Raw genomic sequence first — 27,698 nt, 5'->3', positions numbered from 1 at the left:
CACTGCTAAAGACGTCACCCCATGACTGAGAAGCAGGCACCTGGCTCATACATCAGTGTGAGAACAGCATCACTGTAGATTTGCCCCGCTCCACCCAAATTACATCATATTTGTTATAAAACATTAAAGGTAAATATTGAATCACACAATTTATTCTGGGCAGGTGTGTATGTATGTGAAGGACAGAGCAGTTCAAACTTATGTGAATGAAAGTTTTTATTTTTATACCATAATCCAATTCTAATCTTTTACCTTAATCAAACTTGAAAAATTTTAACTGCGTTAAATTTACAAAAACATTTTCCCACATTACATTAAAGCATTCTTCATGTTTTATTTCCAGTGCTCAGATATTTAATGAATAAAATCATTTTAATGTGTCTCTTAATTACCTCTTTCAAATACATTGTCTAAAACCTGTCTAGGTCAAAAGAGGTTGATCCTGCAGTCACCGATGCAGACACTGCCAAACTATTCCAAGTTCAGTATAAACGGATGTTTTCCAGAGTACAAAGTTAATGTTATGGGAACACTGCTCATCTTTTTCTACTGAGCCAATGTGGGCCAAGTTCTTGGTTAAAATTCTTCTTCTGCCTGTTTGCTGCGAGACTGCTTGAGCTGCTGTAGCCGCTCGATGGTTTCAGAAACAGTACGTTCTCCATGTACCTTATTATCTCTTGTACGGATATTAACAGTGCTGCTGGTTTTCTCTTTTTCACCAACAACTAAAACAAAAGACACAAAACTTTGTTAAGTGAAAGGATTCTTATTCAACATTCGAACAGAAATGATTCCAGGACCCAAAAGCCACCCTGTAGCTTCTGATTCATTAAAATATACAGGTGATCATGCATAGCTGGACAACTGCTTTAAAAAATCTATTCACTTAAGAACAAATAAAATAAACCACTTCACAATGCCTAAAACTGCTGTGCTTACTGAGTCACTTAATCCAGCCAACTTAATCAACACTTACCACATGAAGAAACAGGGGTGAAGGCAGAGGATTCTTGGACAAACCTTTAAAGATTATTCTTTTTCACATCAAAATTTTCCTTTGTTATATCAACTGAACAAACTTAGTAGTTTAAGAATCAGAATTAGAAGGAACTGATGACCACAATTCTCTTAAACCTAACTAAGTCTTAAGATTTTGGTGTTCTCCTAAGGTTTGGCAGATTTTCTTTGGAAAGTCTCCTTTCTTACCTAGGATGAAGTTATATTGTGCTAACTGTGCATTTCTGATCTTCTTATTTAGTGTACAGCCTGGATCCAGATCAATGTCCACCATGAACTTAGCATCATGGAATTGCTGCCGTACCTATTTGAACAGAGACACAGAACTCTTCAGATCTAAAATTACAAGTATTTCTTGATCTTAAATGATTTTATTTAACATATGATTCGGATAATCATGCAAGCATTAAAAAAGAAATGCTAGGGCTGGCCCCGTGGCTTAGCGGTTAAGTGCGCACGCTCTGCTACTGGCGGCCCGGGTTTGGATGCGGGCGCGCACCAACGCACTGCCTCTCCGGCCATGCTGAGGCCGTGTCCCACATACAGCAACTAGAGGGATGTGCAATTATGACATACAACTATCTACTGGGGCTTTTGGGAAAAAAAAAAAGGAGGAGGATTGGCAATAGATGTTAGCTCAGAGCCGGTCTTCCTCAGCAAAAAGAGGAGGATTAGCACGGATGTTAGCTCAGGGCTGATCTTCCTCACAAAAAAAAAAAAAAAAAAGAAATGCTAATAGATACATCAAGGCAATATATTATTAACTTCTGACTTGGGACTACATTTTCAAAAATCAAAACAACATTTTGTTCTTGAGAGAGAAATGTTTTAGAAAATCCTTAAAAATCAGAATTCAGGCAATCAGCTAAATTTAATCAGTTTTCCTAAAACACACATTACAAAAGGAAAGAAATCTTTTTGCAAATGTATCTTAAATTCCCTATATGGTTACCAGGAAACAAACAGTTTATCAGTCTCCGTATTGTGATGTCCAGTCTAATAGAGAACATAATACTTCTGATCCCTCAAATAGGCAGTACATTGGTAACAAGAATCCACCCATTGCTGCCATTTATGTGTGCAACATTTTTTTAAATAAAATGTTGATAGCACAAACAATAGGCTAAAAGCATCACAACAGCTTCTTTTATGTTCCCAGAAAATAGAATATAAACCGCCATATAAAATTGTCTTTGAACACTAATTATTTCTTTAATAACTCTGTGTATACGACCTAATTAAATAGAACTCTACAAGAATAAAGTAAAACAAAGGAAATATAAAATTTAAGAAATATTAAAAAGTAATTTTTTTCTTTCTGAACAGTGATTTCCTTTTTTATTAAAAGAAAACTTATTAAATAAAGGAGGCAGATGAAGGATTTAAAGCCAAAGATCAAATAGGGATTTCTTGAAATAAAATTCCAGGAATTTAAATTTGACAAACTATATTAGATGTTATCATTCTTCGCCTTTTTTTCCCTCAAAAATACAGTTCTACTTTATTGTCTTAAGTCTTTGTGTATTAAGTAAACAATGTTTTCAGTATTTTTCCTTTCCAAAAAAAGCAACAGTACATTAAATTTTATTAATTGTAAATTAAATTAAATAAACTAGATTAAATTTTCCATCTACCTGACAACCAATTACCACTAATATGATGGAAAGATCTGATCTGAATAAACCATTTTTATTTCCCAATAGGTTGTTATGCTTTAGTGGTCACTAACCATTGAACCTGTTGGGATTGGGATTTTATAAGTACGGAAATTTCACAAGGGTTCTTACATAGTTTATTAGAGTGGCAGGATAAAACTACACTGTCAACTGTAATCTATTTTAAAGAATAAAGCACCAGTGTTTCAGTTTCTTAACAGGGGCCCTGTGTGCACGTGAGTTGAGCTATTCTGCAACTGGGGAAGTGGCCCGATAACTGCAGGCTGTTTAACACTCGATCTTCAGGCATTAAGTATCAGTAGGAGTGCCCACCCCCCCTCTGCTCAACATAACCCAAAACCCTCCAACATAAAAACTCCACCCCCGCATATTTCCAAATGCCACTCCAACCCAAGATGGAAGGGAGGAAGTCAGTACTGTCTCCAGCTGAGAAATGAATTAACTAATGCAGATCTTTCTCCTACTGTGTGAGCTTTCATAATGCAAGTAAGATAAAGTGCAATCAATTAAGCATGGAACATAACTGACTCTCACCATTTATAACTAAAACTACTGTGTGCAGTAATAGGAACACATTATGTCTAAATGGTTTGCTTATCAGCTGGTTTAACGTTCATTTAATTCTTTTTTCTTTGTGAGGAAGATCAGCCCTGAGCTAACATCCATGCCAATCCTCCTCTTTTTGCTGAGGAAGACTGGCCCTGGGCTAACATCTGTGCCCACCTTCCTCCACTTTATATGGGACGTCACCACAGCGTGGCTTGATAAGCGGTGCATCGGTGCACACCCAGGATCTGAACCCAGGCCGTCAGCAGCGGAGCATGCGCACTTGACCGCTACGCTACGCGGCCGGCCTCTCATTTAATTCTTAAAAGAGTTAAGACTTGAGTGTAATTTATTCTGATGATCTAAAAACATGATGGTTTTGATATTATAGTATCGTTCATTGAAATTTAGATTTTTATCTGTTTTAACTAACCAATTTATTACCTTTAGCTTGCAATTATGAAACAATGCTTTTTTATAACACAACTTTTAATAATTCGAAATTCCTCAGTATGGAATTGTCGCTATAACAGAACAGACTGCTGTAGTCTTTAAGGTGTGAAGTATGAATGGATGTTTATACATCTGTTGGTAAGGTAGTTTTTTGGTAGGTAGGGAAAAACATTGGTCTGGCATGCCATTAACCTGAAAAAAGTTTCAAATAATTGAAGAAATTTGCATTAGAAATGAGCAAAATTACTCTGAGTCAAAGAGTAGCTCCAATTGCACTATGCATGTGAATTTACATATCATACTGAGACATTCACTATTTGCTAATATTAAACACTAAAATATACAAGTGTAAATAAAACACTATCCAAATTATGTCTTCTGCTCATGGAACCACATAGGAAATTATTAATGAGATAATATAATCTATTCAGGCTGATCATAGATTGAAAATAGTAACATTTCTCTATATCACAAGCAGCTTGATTTACCAAGAACATACATAGTTTATGAGATTTGAAAAGGAAAAGCTGAATGACAGATTAAATTTAAAGAAAAGTCATATTTAAGGATTACCTTTTGGGCATATTCATCACATGTTGGTCCCACTGGAACTACCATTACCTGGCGAGGAGACAGCCAGAAGGGCCTTTAGAAGAAATTAAAAATATTTAATGTGGATTTGGGCACTTTCCTAAACAAGGATCGCTCATTTTTTAGTCTACTCTGCAATATCTTTTCCTGAAACATCTAAGGGCCACTTTAAAAAACTTGGCTGTTTTCAATATCTGATAAAGACTACAGGAGATTCAGAAGCAGAAAACCAAGCCTAAATCAGGAAAATCTGTAGCTAAGATTTGTCTTGTAACAGATGGCAAAGCAAATTGGGGGCAAAGCAAATTGGGGGCAGAGACTATGCCTGACACTTCAACACACCAGGTAACAGAACACCATGCACTGGCTGCCAGAGGGTTAACAAATTGTTAAAGAACCACACTTGATGATTCATCGTTCAAGCGTTATTTTATTACTTATTCTTTGTGGGGGACACAGACCACACCTTCACTTTATTCAAGAGCCATTTTGCAGAATTCAGCAAATTGTAACTGATAAGTAACTGGTGATGGTATCTGATAAAAATGAGTGTATTTTCAATTCTTATTAAAAATAACCATCTGTAATTCTCCTTTTGGAGTATTTCAGGTGTCAAGCCCTCCCTACGCTGCAGACATCAGTCCTGTGTTTCTCCTGATCACTCCTCTGTTTTCAGTTGTCCTGTTACATCAGGGAAAAGGCTGGGGTAGGCACTAAATTCTACCTGAATTGTGGGCTTTTCCTCACCTACCACAGGTTTGGCAGAGCAATTAAATTAGCTGAGGATCCTCCTATTCTCTAAATGCCATGTAGAGAATGTTTCCCATATTTGATTTTATTTTGTGAAATATAACTGAAAAGAAATAATCTTATTTCATCGACAAGTATGACTAACTCCATCTAAACTAACTAAATTACAAATAAAACTGAAATGACTGCAATGTATAACATAAAACAGATTTACACATTTTACAAAAGTTTTGCATCAATACAATTAATACTGGCAGGTTCTACAAAATGAGTGTTTTATAACCTTATGCTGCTTTCAACTGCCTTTACAAATTGTGGGCCCAGACAAAACTGCTTAAAAAATAAAATGGAAGTCACGTGCTTATATCCTGCCGGCAAAAACATAACTTTATAGAAACAAGACACAAAAGGTTCATCAGTTTGGAGTCTGTACTTTCAATTTAAAAAATACTTGCCTTCTAAAGGATGTCAAAAGACTTGTTTATTATGATCAGCAATACTGAACAAGGTAAGCCAAAAGCCTACTTTTGCTTACTCAGACAAAAACTTCAAAACCACAATAATCCCCGTTACTTGAAAAGCAATCAAAACAACAAACATGCTTCTTACTGCATAATAATTCCTAATTAGAAAGTATCTTATAGCATACAAACAAATCAAGTTCTGAAATAAAAATAATTACTACTAATAAATATTCTTAAAGCTAAAAAATTGGGATTTAGATTGTGATTCCTTACTTGTTAGTGAACACTTGTCATTAATTAAAAGTGACTAATTGGAATCATTCTCCCTTTCCATTGCATAACCCAAATTGGACAGCAGACATTCCTTCTAGCCAATTTAACTGTCCAGATAAAAACAATGACAGAAGAAAACAGTGACAAAAATTACCATTTGCCTCCATAGTTTTCAGTGAGTATAGCAATCATTCTTTCCACTGACCCCAGGATGGCTCTATGGACAATCACTGGCCTTTTCTTATCATCACCATCATGGCTAGAAAGAAAGAAAAGAATTTGATTTTATATATATATATATTCCTTTAAATGTCCCTGAAGAAGAATATTCAGAGCAGATACCAGAAACTCACCTTACAAAAGTAAGATTAAATCTGATGGGCAACTGAAAATCCAACTGGATTGTTGCACACTGGTGGTACCGACCAAGTGCATCTTTGATCTGTATGTCAATCTAAGAAGCAAAGATTGGGTTATTATAAGATGCTGTCTATATTAAAGTTGAACTCGCTAGTTATTTTAGGGCTGTTTTTCCTTTTTCTTTTTTTAAACTTATTTTGAAGTAATTTCTTATTCACCCCCAAATAAAAATCATATTATTCAAATATACTTTGGGACTGACCTTTGGACCGTAGAAAGCTCCATCTCCAGGGTTTAACTCCCACTTTTCGCCAAATTCATTCAGACTGTTTTCAAGTTGCTAAGGATAAAGCAAAATGATTCTTATTTTTGTTCAACTGCAACTTTCCTTCTTCCAGCCTAATTTGAGACTAAAAATACTGTAATCACTTCCATGGGCCACTAGCCTCTGCTTTAGAATTTTGTCCACCTGAACACACTCATATACAACCCCTTCCCTTTTTTTCCAGTTTTACTGAGAAATAATTGACACATGTCACTGTGTAAGTTTAAGGTGTACAGCATGATGGTCTGGTTTACATTTATCGTGAAATGATTACCATGATAGGTTCAGCTAACACCCATCATCTCATACAGACACAATAGAAAGAAAGGAAAGAAGAAGAATACATTTTCTCCTTGTACTGAGAACTCAGGATTTACTCTCAACAACGTTCCTATATATCATACTGTAGCGTCAGCCATAGTCATCATGTTGCACATTACATCCCTAGTACTGATTTATCTTATAACTGAAAGTTTGTACCTTTTGACCACCTTCCTCCAATTCCCCCTCTTTTAAACGTTACAGCTTGATGACTGAAAAGATATCCAACCATTTCTAAAATATAAAACCATACAGAAAAAACCTAGGAACCACTTCCAATTTTCTCTTGCTTTTATCCATTTAAAGAGGCTTGGCTTTCTTACACAGTGGGAACAAGCCAATTTCAGTCAACTAGTATTTAAGCATGCTGAAAAAAAACCACTTACTTTCTCAGCTTGATTCCATACTTCAATATCTCCAAGGAATTTTTCTGGGCGAGTAGACAGATTCAGTTTAAAAGAAAATCCAAATATGTTATATACTGTACGTAGAAAATCCAAACAACCTTTTATTTCGTCCTCAATCTTGAAATAAAAAAAAGGACACAGTGGTACTTTTCCTTCATTTTCTTGACACTTCTTCCAAAGTATATTATCCCACAGAGTCTCATACCTGCTCAATGGCACAGAATATGTGAGCATCATCCTGCTGGAATCTTCGTACCCGTGTGAGTCCTGTGAGCGCTCCCGACAGCTCATTCCTATGAAGTACCCCAAAATCAGCTATCCGCAGAGGCAACTCTCGCCAGGATCTTGGCCGATGATCAAACATAAGGCTGAAGAAAAATGAAGAATAAACCCACAGATATTTAATTTTCTAAGAATAAAAGTGCTTCTCTAATATTACATGAAAGGCTGTCAAGAAGCCACTGATTCTAGTTGTCCATACAAGCAACATTTCTCACATTCTGGGCTTCATACAACAATGTAAGCATGAATAAAATAGCAAATTATAACACAACTATCCATAACTAAGAGAGAATAAAACTTTATTCCCATAAGTCTGGAGTCAAATTCTTGTGCTCAATATTTCCATCAATTTCAGGACTGCCTTTTAACAGGGCCCTTATTTTTTTTTTAAAAAATCTTAGCTACATACAAATCACTTCTAACACTGAAAATTAAGGTCAGTGCTTTCCTGTCGCTCCTAAAAGTGCTTCAGTTCTCTGTTAGTCTGAAGGTGCTTCAGAAACTTTGAAGAATCTGGGAAAACTAAGACTGAACTCAGTTCCCTGACCTACAACCCAGTTCCCTTATGGAGATTCCTCTCTCTCTTGCCGCCTCCTCCGCCCTCGAGGCCTTGCTGCTTAGGAGCTGTAGACACTGAGCTATCGGAAGCCACAGCTCCCCTAGTCTTCCCCCAAGCTGCTCTGCACCTAGCTTTCATGAAGGACAGACAGCGGAGCAGCCTCAAGGCAAGGCAGACTTCCCAGGGACATCAAGTCATTAGCAGCAGGTTTTGACAGAACAAGTTTCTTAAAAAAAAAAACAAACAAAACACTAGAGCATTTGCCTCGTCCCACATTTAGTCTCCCTGTTTTATATTCTGCCTGCTCACTGCTGTTACCCCAGCGCCATTCTGGAACGTCTATAGATCTGAGGATCTAGTTGGGCACGGGAAATATTATAATACCACAATAATGTTGCATTTAAATACTCTTCCGACTACATGATTTACTTTTAACAAAAATTCTTTCAAAGCAGGGAAAGCAATCTAGGACTAATCACAGCATGGGAAATCTTTGACAGAAACTCAAAGCTGCTGAATACCAGTGTCCTGGGCAGTTCATGGGTTTCAGAGCAAACAGCTCCTTCTCCACCTCAAAGGAGAACATGTTCTCGCTGTAGTGCTGCCAGTGGCCTGAGGTCATCCAGAGTCGGCTGTTGTAGATGTTTGGGGTGACCACCTCCTGGAAGCCTCGTTTCCTATATTCACTCTGTGGGAAAACAAACACGATGCATGCATAGGGAAATAAAAGTTCATACTTCTGGTGGGAGTAAAAATTTAGAGCAATTTTATACTACCTAGTCAAGTTCAACATGCACGTATGTTATAATCTAGAAATTCTACTTGGAGGTATATACCAAAGAGGATATTCTTGCACATGTACATAAGGAGGCTTGTCAAAACAATGCTACTGCTGCATGATTGGTAATATGGGAAAATTAGAAATTACATCAGTGTCCACCAATAAAGGAATGGGCATATTGTGGTAGTTATATAACAGAATAATATGTTACCAAGTGAAAACAAACTGGATCTGTACACATCTAAAAAAAATCACAATGCTGACTGATACACAACGAGACTGCATATATATAAATGTGAAGCACCCAAACACAAATAACTTAGAGTACATATGTATGGGGTAAATGTAAAACAACATGTACAAAAAGGATCCAAGCTAACTTCAAAATAGTAGTTTCCACTAGGAAAGGAAGGAAATGGATGAGACAGGGCTCCCAAAAGGGAGCTTTTTTCCCTCTTACTGTATATGTATTACTTAAATAAAAAATCTGAAGCAAACATAGCCCACTGTAAATATGTGTTAAATTAGGTGGTGGGTACACAGATGTTAATGGTACTATTCACTATAAACATATGTTGAAACATTTCATGACTTATAAAGAAAAGAAAGCAATGTAAAGACTAACGTGCTTTTTCGAGGAAAATACAAATGAATGGTCAAAAAGTGCAGAAAACTCCTATGTAAAGGGTTACAGGTCCCACTTGAGGCTCACTGGCTTCTCTCTGGCGCACACACTCATGTATAAGGATAAAATCATGTATTAGGATGGAAGAATTTTTTAAACATTTTATGAGACCTCAGACTTCCATTTTTACTTATATTTTTAAAATATTTCTTCTCAAATACAAGACTATCTTTCCTTTTAGCAGACTTTGTTTAATAAAATCAACTTATGCCCTAAATCTACAGAAGAAAATAATGAATATGGTTTACCCTGATGAATTCAATAAGTGTATTATAAATGTATGCTCCCTTCGGCAGGAAAAAGCAACTTCCAGGGCTGAGTTCATGGAAGAAATATAGTTCTTGGTCCTGGGTAAAAGAAAAGCAAAGAATGTTTATATATGTATATAACATCAAAATAACCTTCAGTGTTCTTGAGTTCAGAATATGGTCATGATGTCTTATATTTTAATTTGTGCCATTCCCGAATCAAAGAAAACATGTCAACATTTCTGATGTACGATTTAATGGTACAGGATTGCAGCTGATTTACAACTTGGCACAAGTAATGTTCTCTCCATTATCCAGTCAAGTTTACCCCAGAGTGACATGAAGCAGGGGTCATAGTTCTCTTCTACTAGCCACAATAGAGCTCTCAGTTTTAATTGCTCAAGCTCTAAGATCTAAGTGTTGTTTCTTTTTCTTTTTTTTAAAGTAGGAGTGACAGGAAGGAAAAAGACACTGGGTCATGGTGACTTTGGGTCCACTCTTGCCCACTACCTGCTCCCCAAATGCCCAAAGTCCTCAGGGAAGGGCCCCATCAATCCTTGCTGGTTTCCTTACTGCTAGAATTTATTTGAGGCAGTCAACGGAGCATGGTAGTGGATGCTACCTCCTGGTCAAGCTTCATAACCTAGTAGCCAAGGATGCCTGGCATAGAGTGAACACAATTTTATAAAGGAAAGTTTTTATCGAACATAACTTCCAGCGTAGAAAACATTCAGGGGTAGAGGAATGAAGGAAATGACACCATAGAATCCACTGATGACTTGTGTCACTTTGGGCAACAAGTAGATTAATATCTCTGGGACTCAAGTTTCCACATCTTTAAAACAAGTCAGTGAGACCAGGGAATTTCCAGAGCATCTCCCAGCTCTATGAAACACTGCTATACTTCTTTTACAGAAAACTGTAGCTCATTAGCATTTGTTCTCAATAAAAGTAGTTAAAATGAATCTTTGTGCAGTACTGAGAACACTCTAGAAAAATAATGTGGACAGTTAATAATATACAGCTTTTATAGGACACAGTACAATAATTACTTGAAAACTACAGCATCTCTTCAAAAGGAAATTCCTAGTAATTAATACAACTAAATTTCAAATGAAAATAAAGAAAACTCAGTCTAGACACGTTACTATTCTTTTTTAACATACCCTCCCAATTTTCCTATGATCTCGGTTTTTAGCTTCCTCTTGGAACTTCTCCCATTCTTTCAACATTTTAGGATCTGGGAATGAAATGCCATAAATTCTCTGGAGAGTCTCCATGTCTGCTTTGCCTTCCCAGTATGTGGAGGAATTCTGAAAACAAGGATTAACCATGAAACAATATTCAAATGTGTAAATATTGCACTTATTTTAAGAGTAAGATGTTATTTCTCATAGTCACTTTATGAGTCAAATTCATCTTAGTCCTTATGACAAGAAAAATGGCACAAAAAGTGCACACTTAGTAGATATCACACAGCTGCTCTGAGGCCTAGCTAGAATAGTTGTGTTCATTCTGCAGCACAAAGCTGGCTGTTTAATTCCTTCAAAAATGCCCCCCCCGCAATACCCACTCAAACCACAACTCCACGAACGTGACTGTCTGCAAGGGCATCTTCCACAAGATGGTTAAGCAAAAATGAAAAATAAATCAACAAAAAAAATCTTAAAATGACTCAATTATTCTTATGACTTAAAGTGCATTTTTTTTTTCCTGAGGAAGATTCACCCTGAGCTAACATCTGTTGCCAATCTTCCTCTTTTTGTATGTGAGCTGCCACCATAGCAGGGCCACTGACAGACATGCCCAGAATTGAACCTGGGCCGCCGAAGCAGAGCGTGCCGAACTTAACCACCGAGACTGGCCCTAAAGTGCATTTTAATAATCATCCATAAAACATTTATGAACTAGTATAAAATTGGCAGGATTAGTTTGCTTAAAAAGAACAAGTTGGGTAATTATCACCTTAGACATACAAGGGGCAAAAGCACACACTAACAGTGAGTTTCAAAGGTCTTGGAGCCATGATGGCCCATGACTGTGTGATTTTGTGAATCCCCCAAACCTCTATCCCCATGTGCTCTGGTGACGAATGGTGAGTCAGTCACCGCTTGAGAGAATTTCAGCTAAAAAAGACTAGGGAGGGCCGGCCCCGTGGCTTAGCGGTTAAGTGCGTGTGCTCCGCTACCGGGAGCCCGGGTTCGGATCCCAGGTGGGCACTGATGCACCGCTTTTCCAGCCATGCGAGGCCGCGTCCCACATACAGCAACTAGAAGGATGTGCAGCTATGACATACAACTATCTACTGGGGCTTTGGGGAAAAAAAAGGAGGATTGGCAATAGATGTTAGCTCAGAGCCAGTCTTCCTCAGCAAAAAGAGGAGGATTAGCACAGATGTTAGCTCAGGGCTGATCTTCCTCACAAAAAAAAAAAAAAAAGACTAGGGACATGTAGCACCCACAGTCAATAGAAAGCATGAGAAAAAAAATCCACCCTTACATATGCAAGAGAAAAATGGAAGAAAGAGAAACCAATAAAAGTTTAAACATATATCTAGAGTAGACAAATACATTTATAGAGAGAGTCTTTATAGTTACATTGCTTACTTTGTGTATTTTCAAAGTCTTAATTTTGCCAGTGTGTCTGACATGAGGACCTCGGCAGAGATCTATCAAGGGGCCACACCTAAAAATAAAATGAAAAGAATCTTAACAAAGACTTCAAAGGACATATACACCAGCTACACCTAATGACATCTGATATTCTCACCTATACACTGTGGTAGTTGGAGTATTCACTTTTTCATTCAATATCCGGCATTTGAACTTGTTGTACTGAAAACAGGAAAAATTATTTTTTTAAAAACCCTCCTTTAATTTTTACCTTTAAATATTATAGCTACTAAAATATAACTCAAAGTACATTTTATCAAAGCATTGTATGAATATAAATATGTTGATATTTTGTTTTAAAAACATTGTTAAATTTTTCTAAAGAACAGAATAGGCTTCAACTTAGTACATAAACCCCAGTGTGACAACTTCAAGTAACATTAAAAAGTGATTTAAAAGTGGAGGCCATGTGTTACAGCTCAATTTACCTTAAACATTTCCAATAAAGTTTCTTTCTTAACTTCCAGTCTTTCAAAAGCTTGTTTTTCTTTAATGATTTTCTTACACAAAGCCTCCAAAGAAGAGAAATCATTGCTGGACACACCCCTGAAGGAGAAGAAACTATCATTAATCTCTTTCCATTTCATTCTACTCACAACTAGCGTGGAGGAACGTTTCTTTAAAATACTTGAAAGGTTTCAGTGTAAAAGAATTAGACCCTTTCATTGTATATTAGAATTTTAAACTAGACATTTTTCATAAATTATTTGCTGTGGCTTCTACCTTGGTCAACATGGAGACTGTTCCCACTAGTTTAAAGGAGAGGAGAGGACCAGCCTCATTTTATTTCCCAATATACCTTAGGGCTCCACCTCTATCAATCTAGAACAGAGCTCTCATTAAAACCTCTAATAGTTCATAAGTTACTACAACAACTTCAAGTTTTGATAGCGGGAATACTTGGTGACTATGAAGCAATAAGCTTTCTATTTATTATTCCTCCCTTATCGAGAACTCTTTAAAATAATGACTGGACCCACTGTAATTCAGATTTCATTTTTCCTTATCCAGTTACATAACTTACCCTTCTTCAAGGTACATGTCATAATAGAATCCATTTTCTATTGGTGGACCATAACATAAACATCCACCATAGACTCTTTCCATGGCTTCACCCATTATGTGAGCACTGGAGTGCCAATATACCTGGAAATTCAAAGAAAAATGGGATAGCCTGAGTCTGGGTATACAAGTTGTAAATTAATATGGTTGTTTTGAAAGAGATACACAAAATTTATTATAAATAAACCCAAGACATGAAAATCTAAATTTACAAATCTATAAACTGCAGTGTGATTCTATTCAGAGCCAAAATAATTTAAAAGGATTCTAATTACTAACTTATATTTATACCTTAGAAATCATCTGGTTTAATTGTTTTCAACTAACAAAATTCAAATTAGCATTATTAATTAAATGGGATGGATTCTGCTCCCTGAAAACAATTGCCACTCACAATGTGACTGTCTTATTAATTGCAACAGCCCAGGGTCTTTTGAGCAATGTGCCCACAGCCCTGCATCCCATGTGCTGTGCTCTGACCTTCACTTGGCTGTGGAACATCACTTAAAATTTACATCTGCTTTTTTCTTATTGGACCAAAACAACTAAGGTGGTACAACTTGACCCCACAACATAGTTATAAAACACAAGGACTAACATATGGACACTGAAATCAAACGGCAGTACTTGGTTTTAAGGTGGTCCTTTTAAATGAGTCAGAATATACCCAAAGCAATGTTTTTAAGATTTATTAATAAGGTACCAAGATGATTTTTAAAATTCTCATAAAAAACTTAAGGAATCCACAATACATTTGCAAACCATTGATTCATATACATAAGTAAACTATCATCAATAAAACAAAATATTTTATTTCCCTTCATTTGGCATATCATCATGGAGAAATAAGGAAAAAATGTTGCCATCAAATGCAGGTTGATTTTTATAGTATTTTCAGCAGATTTGCATTTAAAGATGAAAAAAATATGGAAATCAATTGTCCAATAGGGGAAGTACTTTAAGTAATGTTTAAATTTATTTGTTAAATACAGTCATGCACCATATAACGATGTTTCAGTCAACAACAGACCACATATATGACAGGGGTGCCCTAAGATTAGTACCATATAGCCTAGGTGTGTAGTAGGCTATACCATCTAGGTTTGTGTAACTGCACTCTGTGATGTTTGCACAATGACGAAATCACCTAACACATTTCTCAGAACGCATCCCTGTCATTAAGCGACCCATGACTGTATATACGTCTTGCTTAAATGTTGACTGATGGGGTAGAAAACAATTTTTACTTGCTTAATCAATTTTTAATAAAATTTCCAGAACATTTTTCCCATTGAAGTATCTAGTAGTGAAAGTACATTTATTCAAGTTCACCTCTTAATTTTATAAGGCAAGCACTTTTATTATGTTCCCTAATTGAAAGACAAAAATGAAGATTTCACCATGACAACGAGACATCAATAAACCTTAGCCACTCATTGGCAGCAGTAACGAGCTGGAAAAGACGGCAAATGTGAATCTTCATCCTGAAATTCAAAGAATACTGAATAAAAACTTACTGCTTGAGCTTCCTCATCCTCAAACTTGAGAAGCTCCAAGGTACAATCTTCCTCCAGAGGACGGTCTAGGTCCCAAACAACTTTATTCACTTTAGCAATAACAGTGTTGTCAGCCAGGCCTTGACTTAAAAAATAAACACACACATATATGTATAAACACAAGTATCCAAAAAGAGTCTTCTGTAGCAGACAATTTGAGAACATGAACGGTAAAATAAACATTACATATGTTGTATATTAACACTATATATATTATTTATAGATGTATATATCTCTTTCTGAAATAAAACGGAAAAGCAACAAACCCTCCAAAATGTACTTAAGACTATAACTAGAAGATCCTGAAAATTCAGAATACTATTATTTGACATTTAATGCTTCTCATTTAGGCAGACGTGGCAACTCTTATAGACAAACAATAACAGTTTTCAGTGGTTTAATTTATCTTTTAATTTATAAGTTTTCCAGAAAGCCAAGCGTTAGACTCCAAAGGGAAAAAAGGGGAGCTACTAAGTAACTTCTCTGTACTTCCTCCTGCTTGAAATCTTCAACAGATATTTTCTTTGAGGGGCAATGCCAACCTCCAAATAAATTCTGCAAATGCCTAAGATGGTATTATTTATAACAAATATATAGGTAAAATACAGGACTATTCAATAAAACTTTTTTATAATATGGATAAAAATGTCATCTAGACACACAGTATGAACACCCATCAAGTGATGAGATGTCAGACCAGCCAAGTCAAAAAGCCACAGGAATTCTGAGTAGTGGAAAGCAGCACAGGTCATAGTAGTCTGGATAGGCTTTGAGGATAAAGTACTGAGGGGCTGAAGGATCAAAAGATTTGGACAGAAGAAAAGGAGAGGAGGTGGCACTCCAGATGAGGGAATGGCATGGATGCAAGCAGAGATGTAAGTCCAGAAAGTTTCAGGAAGCTATGTGGCTAGAGTAGAATTGAGTAAAGTTAGTCAGATTATAGATCTGAATATGTAGCTAGAGAAATGACAGTCTATAACAGTCTAGGCAACTCAACGAAAGCAGGCAACACTCTAAACTATGAAGGAAGTGTATAGCCTTTACACTGCTGGTCTTAAATAAATCTACCACCAGAAAGCTTAAGCTAGCTAGACTTGCAGTGTTAAGTAGTTCTCTCCTTGCCCTGTGTAAGTACAACCAAGTTTATACAACCTCCCCCATGTAAGGATCAGGACAGAAGAACAAATGGAAGGTAAACAATAAAATTCCTATCCCATTTTCAAATTCACCGGCTCTCCCATAGATTATATTCAATGTTTTCTTTCCTCCTGAGATGAAATGAAGCCAATAAAATGAATAACATATATACACATTTCACAAGACATACATGGACTTGGCAGAGAGAAGTGTAGTTTTTCATATTGGTGTAAAATAGTTTTCAAAAGATTAAAGAACTGATCCAAAAAGCAAGTAATATTCTTTATATTCTTTGGGAAGAAAATGACTTGTATCTTAGGGTCCAAAGTGGTGCCTTGAGATGCTAACAATAGAGTTACTCTGAAAATGTAGATTATACATGGAGCATATTGGATCATTTCAATTTTCCAAAGAAGGGATAAAGTAATCTATATTCTAAGATTTAGAACAAAACATCAAAGAAAAGTCTTTTGAAGCAAATGGAGCATGCCTTATTTTTTTCTTCTCTTTCATATTCACAACTAACCATCTGAACCTTTAAATAGCCCATTACTCATGTTATAATTTTTCACAGAACAAGAAGAAGTTATTCTGGACTTTTGTAAAAATGTTATAAAGTTCTCTCACTTGCAGATCAGTGACTTAACTCCAGTTATAAACCTCATCAATGTCTTACGTAATTCAATTTAGAACTTTGCAGCTCTTGAAAAATTATTTTCCAATTGGCCACTTGATAAATTACAAAGTAATCTGCAGGACAGTATTGTAGAATGTAGAGAAAAAGTTTCTGGAATAATAGGCGTCTGAATTTTAATACCGGCACAGCTACAATCTCAGTGTGCAACCATGAAGGAATCTCTTAATCAAAATGACCTTCAAAATTACCTCTAAAATGACAGGTTGAATGATATTTAAAGGTCTATCCAGTTATTTATGATCTCACATGGTACCTTGCTTGATATTACAACTACAACTTTCTTTCTTACTTCCTTCAGAGTAAGGTAGAAGTACTTTCGGTAGAAGCACTGGTCAAATTAACTGAAACACTCCATTCTCTTGTAAAAAGTACTAACCAATGGCCATGGCACACTCAAAACTCATGGCTCGTAGGCCTAACTGCTTGTACTCTCACCAGTCGCATAGTGGGCTTACCAACAGTCAGCTGGGCTGGTTCCCAAACCTGTTTATGTACTTGCTATTTTATGTCTTAGGTTCAACAATATGAAATTGATGATAATCAACCATTTTGACAATCATGTGGTGATTTCATGTGGTTCAATTCAACATATAATTAAATACTATAAATAAATGGAAATAGAAATAAATAATAATACAACAAGAGAATCAAGGTTTCTATGAAAACCAAGTTGAATGTTTGGGAAGTCTTGATAAAGGCAAATCACTAAAAAAAAATATTGTCAAGTTAGATGTGGATGAAATAACCATATAAAAATCTAGAAGGATTCTGCACTCAGATTGCTTCTCAAGTATGTTAAGATAATGTAAAACTCTAATCAGCACTCCACCCCAAAAAGCCTTGGCCATATATATATATGAAGACACATACGTATATATATACAAGTAGTGAACAAATATATATTTGCATGCTTCAAGTTAAAATGTTTAAGACAGAGGTTGGCAAACTTTTTCTGCAAAGGGCCATATAAATATTTTAGACTGCGGGACACACATGGCGTCTGTTGCATATTATTCTTAGTTGTCTTATTTTTTTAAACCATTTAAGAACTATTCTTAGCTCTTGGGCTGTACAAAAACAGGCTATGACCACAATTTGCCAACATCTGGTATAAAACATATGCATCAATTTATGCCTTCACAACTTTATCATTTTCTGATAAACTGACCAACTACTGATCCCAATCATGATGATTAAGAAAGCATTTACTCTATTACAAAGCATGCATCTAATTCTCAGTTACTTCTTCCCAACCCAAAGTCTTAACTTTTAAGATTAGACATGGTACTTCAGATTTATAAAAATAGTACATTTTTTCATGTGACATATATTAGCTTCTTAACTTTCCCATGTGAAATGATCCACTTTCATTTTTAACTTCAAAACGGAGACATTTAAGTCAAAATAGGTGAAACACTGTCTACTTGGTTTTGTGACATTTACAATCAAAGTAGAACTAATAATATAAAATTCTTCATAGGATAAGACCAAAGTGGATTCTCTCAGAAATTAACTTTGAATCTTAACCATAAAGCTCCACATCATTCTGATTTTTAAAAATCCCAAATAATGTAAATTAAACATTAAAAACATTACACAGTAACATAAAATTATCATGAGGATAAAACTTGGCAACAATATATTAGTTACCACAATAGAAGGTCAAGACAGGTGTAGCTTATACCTAATTCCACAAGCAATTTGATATGGTGTAGTTTTCCAGGATTCTGCATCAACCTGTTTACCATCGGGCAGAGTAACTTTAATCGGCTTGCTATCTTTTTCTGCCTTTTCTGCCAGAATGGAGTCATGTTCTGCTTTTAGTTTATTATACATCTCAAGACGTGTGGTAATATATTCAGGCCAAGGACTCAACTGCAAGACAACAAATGAGGAAATAAAGTAATCAGTAAATATTTGCTTTTCTTGTTAGAAAGGGAAAAGAAATAATAAATATAAACAATACAAAAACAATGATTACTAATTCAACATGGTAAATGGATTGCCAAAATCACCAAGCATATCTTAATTTTGTCCTAAAGGAAAGTAAAAAAAGGAATTAAATTCTCTTTTCTTATAATTTTTAAGAAATTAAAAAAAATAGAAAAGTATATAAATAACAATAAACATATGGGCTGTCAACATCCTAAGTGGACAATTATTACCATTTTGCTATTATTTGCATTAGGTGATTTTTTTCTTTTAAGATGTTCTCTTTAACTCTTTTCTAACTAAATGATCTTACAAGTACAGCTGTAAACAGTATTGGTAATAAAAATTAGCTGGTTTTCCATTTTGTTTCAATCTTGTTCAAGGGATTGTCTGTGCAGCTGGTCAGACTATATGTCTACTCACAATTCTTAACTAACCAAATATAAATTTATTTGACTTAAGGGCTCCCGTTCAACGAAAAGTATTATTTACTGAATTCAAAGAAGCCATGATGGCCATGTTTCTTGGGAGTATTTAATCAGCAAATATAAGAAAACAACACAACACCACTGTCTATAGTGGATACCAAAATTAACCAAAATATTTTATATAAAACACCCACTCAGGTTCCCAAAAGTTTGGCAAAGGAATGAAAAAAGAGACAATAATCAAAGATCTTATTTCCTCTACTGTCAGAGACTCCCATCTTTAAAACATTTCAAAAAGCAGGTGGGGAATCTGCAGTCACAAAATAGTCAAACCACTACTATCTATAATTTATCTGCCCTTTCAAATGAAAATAACACGGATATTAGCTGCAAACAAAAGCAAGGAGGAGATGGCTTAATTTTACCATGAGTTTCTGTCTTCACATGGATTTAAATTTATCAGCTACAATAACAACTTATTCAAATATACGCTTTAGCACTTATTCAATTTTGGTAACACTACCCAAAATTCTACATTTAATATATATCAACATACACTTAAACTGAAAAGAGTATAAGCTAGTATCTAATCCTTGAGAAAACGACTGTAATGATAGAAAATAAAAATTAACTATACTACATGGACTCACTGTCCACCCAGTTTGGGTACCGTGGTTTCTGGAGGTCATGGTTATCCACTATGTCAACCTCAGAGGTTAACATTTCCCTAAATATCATAGGAAAAAAAAAAAAAACTAGCCACAACATTAAAAAAATACATTTTCAGCCTGTTTGAATATAACTCCTTAGAACAATAAGTTTATCTTATGTGAAGTAGTACTTTTTTTTCCCTTATACAAAATTTCCTTCTCATTTCAATCACATTTTTCTCAGCCTTCATCTTTTGAAATGGAAAAGCCCTAATCTCTTTAATTTTTTTAAATTTCATTTATTTTTTCCCCCCAAAGCCCCAGTAGATAGTTGTACATCATAGTTGCACATCCTTCTAGCTGCTGTATGTGGGACGCGGCCTCAGCATGGCCGGAGAAGCGGTGCGTCAGTGCGCGCCCGGGATCTGAACCCGGGCCGCCAGCAGCGGAGCGCGTGTACTTAACCGCTAAGCCACAGGGCTGCCCCAGCCCTAATCTCTTTATAACGCCCACCTTCAGCAGTCCTTCTCTGTTTCTAGTCCTTTAGGTGCTCTTTAGGAGCTTTTCATTAAATTATCACAGAGGTCCATAACGCTCAATGGTGAAGCACCAATGCATTAAATAAATCTCAGAGCCTGTCATTCTGCAACCATACTCTGAACTCTTCAAGCCGAAGAACAGTACCTGGTCCTACCTACTTGGAAGCATCAGTACAGTCCTACCCACCCACATGATCCTCTGTATCTTACTGCAGTTTATCTCCATGTCCATTTGGCACTTCCCAATCAGAAAAACTAAGTGTGAAACTTAATTTATTCAACATTCATTGAGCAGATTCTGTCTGTGCTGGGCCCCGAGGATGCAAAGAATAAGACTTGCAGGCTACCCTTGAGATAAGACAGGTATATAAATGATGGGAGCATGGAGGGGGAGGAAAGGTCTTGGACATCTCACCACACACTTTTTTCCAGATAGATCATTTAAAACGTATATAATCACATGTCGCACTTAAAATTCTCTATTCAGAAAAGTCCTCTAATTGTACTCTTTGTTTCCTATTTCCAGGCTAATTCCTAACCTGTGACAGAACAGCAGGTACTATTGTATTGAAAATATAAAAAAGACATTAGGGAATATACACATTTTTCTATTTACTTGCGAATTTTAAAATTCACATCCAACAATTTTCCCCACAATTACAGTGGGATACAATGGCTAAATATAGGAGAAATGGTTAGGTGGGGCTCTAAGCAACACTTAGTGGTTCTTCATCACCTACAAACTTATCCTTAAGTAAATGGAAGCACTATCAATTTAGCAATGCAGAATTTATAAAAACAGCTCTTTAAAGCCAGTTTATTGTGCTATAGTATACTTCTTAAAGGCTTATTCCTTTGTTCTTCTGTACTTCTGAAGAGTCTCCAATTAAACAGTTGCAATGACTAAAGCAAAAAGTGAAGCATAGCTCACAGCAGTTCAACTTCAAAAATAAAGTTGGAAGACAAGCTTAACTGCCTCCTAAAACAGAATGCCCAGGAACCAGGCTGACTCTGGGCTGGCTTTCAGAATGCCAGTTCCTTTCCAGGTAAGCCTGGGGAAGCAAAAGCATTTTCTTTACACTTCAGAGGCCTTGAGATTTGCCGTGGCTTAAAACCAAACCTAGTGGCAGGTCCAGAGGAAACTGTGCACAAGGTCATGGGCCTGGGCTTTCTTTGGTTTCTGCTGTATTCAGTATAAGCTCAAACACGAAGTCTCTCTCCCTTAACATCTCACTGAATGAAGTGATCAGACAGCTAGTCCAATCTGGCAACTGAGTAATCACCACAATCCCCTTCTCTGTGTGTTCTCTGATTTTCACATCTAACCCTACAGATCATCTCACAACCGTACGTCAGTTGTTTTTCTTGTCCAATAACACCTAACTGCAAGTCTTTTTTCTCCTCTCAGCCTTTCCTTTCCTAATTCTTCTCCCTGATTTTTCCGTCTTGTGCTATCCTACCTCATGTAAACTATTGGACTCTTACACAGGGTAAGTCTGAGACAGCTCCCTGCCACCTGTCAATCTTTGATAATGGAGTCCTGAAATATATACCTCTGCTCGACCTCCATCTCCAGATCCTTCTTTGCTCTTCTTCTTGCCTCCTTCCTTTCGCTTCTCCTCACCAGCATCTACCTAAATAAGCAAAAAAGAAATGAAGCTTTTACATTTTAATCTAATTTGACACCCCTCCAGGCTGCCCCAGAAAAGTTCTGAGGATGTTATTTTAACACCTATTTTTTAACAAGTGGAAATCTGATTTTGAAAGAATAGAAAATTTCACCACTGTCAAAGACAAGTTAACAACCTACAATAAAAATTTAAGTCCTATAAAAAGCAGAGAGGAGTTACTTGAAATGTTCAAGTCCTCAAATTTCCCTTACTTCGCCTGTTCCAGGGACTCTTGCTCCAGGTTCACTTGGACACATACTAAACATACAGCCACGAAGAAGCATGCCATTTATTCAGTAATAGTATTTTCAGAAAAAAAAATCTAATGGAATATATACCTATCCATTCCACAAGTAATACCCAGAGTCTTCTGTGCTCATAGTATTTTGTTAAACCCTGTGGAAGAAGCAAACATAAGACCCAGTCCCTACCATGGGCAAACTTAACCTCTCCAGGGAAACTAGGGCAGACGTGTGCAAAACTCTTGGAGGAGAAAAGAACACAACTGCAGCACTATGATTAGATGTCAAATAAGCTAGGACAACAGTGCCCTAGTTTAAAGTGTCCAACAGTTTAAAGCCTAAGTGCTAGGGCTTTAAAGAATGGAGAAGATTTCAACAGGTTGGATTTTGAGCATGGAGGAAATGTGTTTTGGATGTACACATAAACTTATTGTTGGAAATGTTAAAAAAAAAAAAAAAAGAGAGAGAGAATGACTAAACCAGGCTGACTAAAGCAGAAGATTGTTTTAGGAAATAATGTCAGTTAAGACAGATTAGGGCTCAGACAGAAGCAAGCACTAAAAATTACCATAAGGAATGTGGGCTTCAATTAGAAGTACATTAAGTCATAAAAAGTCTTATAGTAATAAGTCCTGTGCAAAATGGCAACCAACAGCAGAGTAGGTCTATACCAATGGTTTTCAACTAGAAGCAATTTTGCCCCCCAGTGGACATACGACAACGTCTGGAGACATTTTTGGCTGTCACAATTGGGGGGTGCAGTTGGCATATAGAAGGCCAGGGATGTTGCTAACCATCCAACAATGCATAAGACAGCCTCCCACAACAAAGAACTATCCTGGCCACAGAGTCAAGAGTGTTGAGGTTGAGAAACCCTGAACTACATCGTGGGATACTGTAAAGAGTATTTTCTCAGAAATGTATTACTTACTTCACTGTGACTGCTCAGACAGAAACATCCTAATGCAAATTGCACTACAAAACGTTTTACAATTTACAAAGTTCTTCCACAAACAATCACATCTGAGCCTCAGAGCAACCCTATGAGATAGCTATTATTATTATTATTCCCATTTTGCAGATAAGATTAAAATGGAAAAAATTAGCTGATTTTTCTAGGTTAACACAACATGTAAGTGGCAGGAAAGACAGCCATCCAGGTGTTGACAGCGGTCAACTCTAAGGAAGGAAGTGATCATCAGGAGTGAAGGAGTTTTGAGGGTAGAACTGGGAATATGAAGGGGAAATAGAGATGTTATACATTTGTGATTTTTGATGTTTTGGTAATAGTTTTATTGAGATATTTTCCTATACCCTATAATTCACCCATATAAAGTATATAATCCAATGGTTTTTAGTGTATTCACAGTTGTGTAACTATCACCGCCATCAATTTTAGAACATTTTCATCACCCCAAAAGGAAATCCTGTACCTATTAGCAGTCATTCCCTGTCCTCCCCGCCCCCCCACCTCCGTCTCCCCAGCACCTGGCAACCACTAATCTACTTTGTCTCTATAGATTTGCCTATTCTGGGCATTTCACATAAATGGAAGCATATAATATATGGTCTTTTGTGACTGGTCTCTTTCACTTGGCATAATGATTTTAATCATCCATGTTACATGTATCAGTACCCCATTCCTTTTTATTGCCAAATAATATTCCATTGTTTATTTATCCATTTAACATTTGGACATTTTGGTTGTTCTTTTGAATCTTATAAAACATATTACTTGCATAATTTAAAATATATATATGACTCCTAATTTCATGCTGAGCTAAAACTTCCCCTACTCTCTGGGATTCTGAATTTAATAAAATTTAAGATTCATTTTCGTCTATAGAGGAATAATGAACATAACTTAAATCCATTCTAATCAAGTAAAGTACTACCCGACAGGGTTATGAGATTCCCTATATGCCTTTGCCACACTATAAAACTGATATAACTACTTAAGTATACTGGGTAAGAGGAGGAGCAAAAACCAATTGCAGGGCTGTCTGTGTAGATTTAAAATGAAAAAAGAATGAAATAATTCTATTTTTCTGATAAAATGTTTTTGGTTTGGTCATATAGATATCTGCCAAATGAATAGAAATAGCAGAAAAGGAGAGAACTAACACAAAGGTTTTCTGTGTTCTAAATAGCTCTCCATTTTATCAACGAGAAAACTGGCTCAAAGAGGGTAAGTTGCCCATTTGTATACAGCTAGTAAATTGTAGAGCTGGGACACTAAAACAAGTCTCCTGGACCCCTGAGACACATTCTGTCTTTACTACAATTGGGAAGATAGTTGGCAACTGTTCTCTATTTCCAATGAAACAGAATAAACTATGTGAGTTTATGTATTACATATTTACATATAAGCAATCTATAATTTCAACCCAATAGTTGGGACACAGAACTGGATTGTGAAGGGAAGCTACAGAATTACCTTCTTCAGGGATATTCAGGAGTTGAAAGAAAACTATCTGCAGAGTACAGATGAAATAAATTCAATCCCAGAGGCTGACAGCTGGGACAGGTACATCCTGAGAGTCTAACAGTTTGATGGAATATCTGCCCCTGACTCATTCCCCGGCGGATGACAGGAGGCAGGACAGCACTGGGGTTACGAGTACTAACTACAGAATATCTGGTCTGAGCAAGTTACTTACTGTTCCTAGGCCTGTTTCCTCATCTGTATAATGGGGATAATAGCAGAACTCGGTTCATAGATATTTTAAGGATTGAATGAGTTAATGCGTGTAACGCATAATACATGCCAGACCCGTAGTTAGCACTCAATAAATACTAGGTATTGAATAATTATTATTAGAGAAAGGAGAAATCATATATTTGTTAGCCATACGTCACCTTCAATTTAGAATGGCATAGCAGAATATTTACGGACATGGAAAACTGACTATACACTATTAAGCAAAAAAAGTAAACAAGACACAAAATAGTAAAGATATCATGTTTAAGTGAAAAAAATAAACAGAAAAAAGTCAATGGATAGGCACCATTTATCACCTTAAACTTAATTTATATAGTTTAGAATGTGCACGTACGCATTTTCCCCATTGAATTCCTGAGTTAGAGGACACCCTCATTTTACTGATGAGGAAATTGTGGCTTTTAAGTGATTTGTCCTATCAGAGAGTTAGGGTTGAAACTGCTTTAGCTGAAGCTCTCATGACTTCTCATTTGGACTATTACAATAGCCTCCTGCTTGTGGCCTTAGCTCTTTCCAAAGCACCTTCCACCCCAATGCCAGAGTGATCCTTACAACTACAATTCACATCTATCATTTCCCTGCTTAAAAACTTTCACGGGTAGAATACAATTTCAACCATCTTTGGTTGTCTAAAATCCTTCTGATCCCTGTTGTTCCCCCTTCAGACACATCTCTTGCAAGCAACCCCACAGAAAATGTACTTAGGGTGTGCCTTTTCACTGCCTTCCCTACCTTTGCCTGGTAAGTCCTGCCCTGACTGGTTTACCTGGTGAACTTAATACAGTCACTCTTCCAAACTCAATTCAAGAGAGCCCTCCCAAGCACAGTTAGACACTCCTTCTTCTGTAATCCCACAGGGTTGATCACACCACACAATGACTGCTTTCCTGTCTCTCACACACCAGGCTGTGAGGCCCCGGAGGTCAGGCCCTGGGTCCCATTCTCCTTCCCAGTTGCATGGCCCAGCATAGTGTCCGGCAGAAGGACCACCTGACATTTGTTGATCATAAAAATACTCGACCTGGTGGCCTAAGAGTTACCTGGGAGATGTTCATAAGCGATGGATACCACCAGAGGGAAAGTTCAAAGATGAAATGATCAGCATGTGTGAAATGTGATAAGGCATGCTTCCAGCACCGGGCGGGGGAAGTGTGTAACTTCTCTAGGGTCTGTCAGCTGTGGTCATCTGGCCTCCATCACTGATTATAAACCACCCAAACTAAGGCAAGTTAGATTAGATCTCGGGGCCTCGGGTTTCCCTTCCTTAAACTGGAGCTCTTTACCCCTACAGGGTTTTAGGAATAAATGAGGCTCTGCAATGTTCTTCCCGCCTAAGGTGAGTCAAAAACACTAGCCTGGAAGTCCGGAGCCGTAGATTCTAATTCTCTCTAGGCTTCTAATTAGATGCGCGGCTCTGAGCAAGTCACTCACTCAAGGTCTCAGTTTCCTCAACTGCAAAAAGAGGACTGACCCAGGGAGGATCTGCAAGGTCCCGCCCTGCTCTGTGAACGGACGACTTCTCCCCCCAAGGGGGCCCTGACTTGTCCAGGAGCTCCATCGTCCGCCTCAGGTTACCGCGCCCCACAAGGCCTGGGCCGCTTCCTCCTTCCCACCCCCGGTCGGGCAACTTGGGCACTAAGGAAAGCCCTAGCCCGGCCTCCGGGGCCCACTCAGTCCGCTCACCGGCTTCTCCTCGCCTCCCATCTTCCCTGAAGGGCTGCTGGGCTTCTCCTCGGATATCGGCGAACCACGCACAGAAGACGGAACCCAAAAGCACCTATCCCGAGGGAAGTAGAGCGGACGCTGGTCAGATGTGGACTGGGGCGCGCGGGACCACTGCGCTTGCGCCACGTGGCCCAGAAAGACCAGCTGATGCAATCTGAAAGCGCCCAAACCCCGCCTCCTAACCTGGGTGAGAACGGGCAGGCAATCGACAACGGGGGAAGGCGGGCCCTCCCTTCTCTAAACCAATGGAAAAGCTTGTTGGGTGACAGAGCCCTTCTAGGAAATCAGGGTGCGGCGAACCAGGAGAAGGAATTGCCGAAGCTAAACCCGTACTCCCTGCGAGCTCTGGACTGGACCCTTCTTAGAGCCTAGAAGTCCTCAATGCGCGTGCGCCGTCTTCCAGGCCGACTCCGCCTGGTAGTACAGGGCCTTTCCGGCCACCGTAGCGAATGAGAGCGGCGTGGTCTGAGCTTCCGGGATGCCCCCAGCGACCTGAATACGGTCCCTCGGCCTGGGACGAATTCCCGGAGAAAGGCCAGAGTTTCCTGAGGCTTCGGCGCCGCCTGACCTGGTGTGACTGTCGCGTTCTAGGGACTTCCCAGGGTCCCCAGTCTGTAGCGGTGAATCGACCCCTCATGGCAAGCCAGGCTTCCCAAGACCCAAGCCTTAGTGACCCAGGAACGAGCGCCTTTCCTCGGACATTGCTTCATACATGCCACCGCCAGTGTCTAATGCATCAGGGAGCATTTCCACAGAGCCCATGAAAATACTATGAAAATATTACATAAGGAAATAACCACGCTGACTCCACTGTTTCTGATAACATAGGTCTCAAGTGTTTGGAATGGAATGGGCCTATTTTCATTTATTTTACCAGCCAATTTAAAACAATTCCTAATATGAAATCAAGTGCACTGAGCTGGTTTAT

General features: G+C 37.6%; 1 protein-coding gene across 1 annotated transcript; it reads right to left on the bottom strand.

Annotated features, from left to right (window-relative positions):
• Positions 1-198: 198 nt before the first annotated feature.
• On the bottom strand, positions 199-26,972 carry TARS1 (threonyl-tRNA synthetase 1). The gene is made up of 20 exons (XM_087443171.1): positions 26,954-26,972; positions 26,729-26,822; positions 21,965-22,045; positions 18,547-18,737; positions 14,990-15,113; positions 13,435-13,556; positions 12,839-12,956; positions 12,508-12,572; positions 12,345-12,423; positions 10,905-11,051; positions 9,739-9,837; positions 8,546-8,712; positions 7,389-7,551; positions 7,163-7,300; positions 6,393-6,470; positions 6,124-6,224; positions 5,925-6,029; positions 4,266-4,338; positions 1,207-1,321; positions 199-725 (listed from the first exon to the last, which is right to left on the bottom strand). Exons 2-20 carry the CDS (start codon positions 26,747-26,749, stop codon positions 577-579), a joined length of 2,136 nt encoding a protein of 711 aa, XP_087299297.1. The 5' UTR covers positions 26,750-26,822; positions 26,954-26,972; the 3' UTR covers positions 199-576.
• Between the last annotated feature and the right edge of the window lie 726 nt (positions 26,973-27,698).

This window comes from Ceratotherium simum, chromosome 18 (assembly GCF_057802395.1).
Source record: "Ceratotherium simum simum isolate JZ-2026a chromosome 18, ASM5780239v1, whole genome shotgun sequence".
NCBI lineage: Eukaryota > Metazoa > Chordata > Mammalia > Perissodactyla > Rhinocerotidae > Ceratotherium > Ceratotherium simum.
This window is presented reverse-complemented; position numbering and strand designations above follow the sequence as displayed.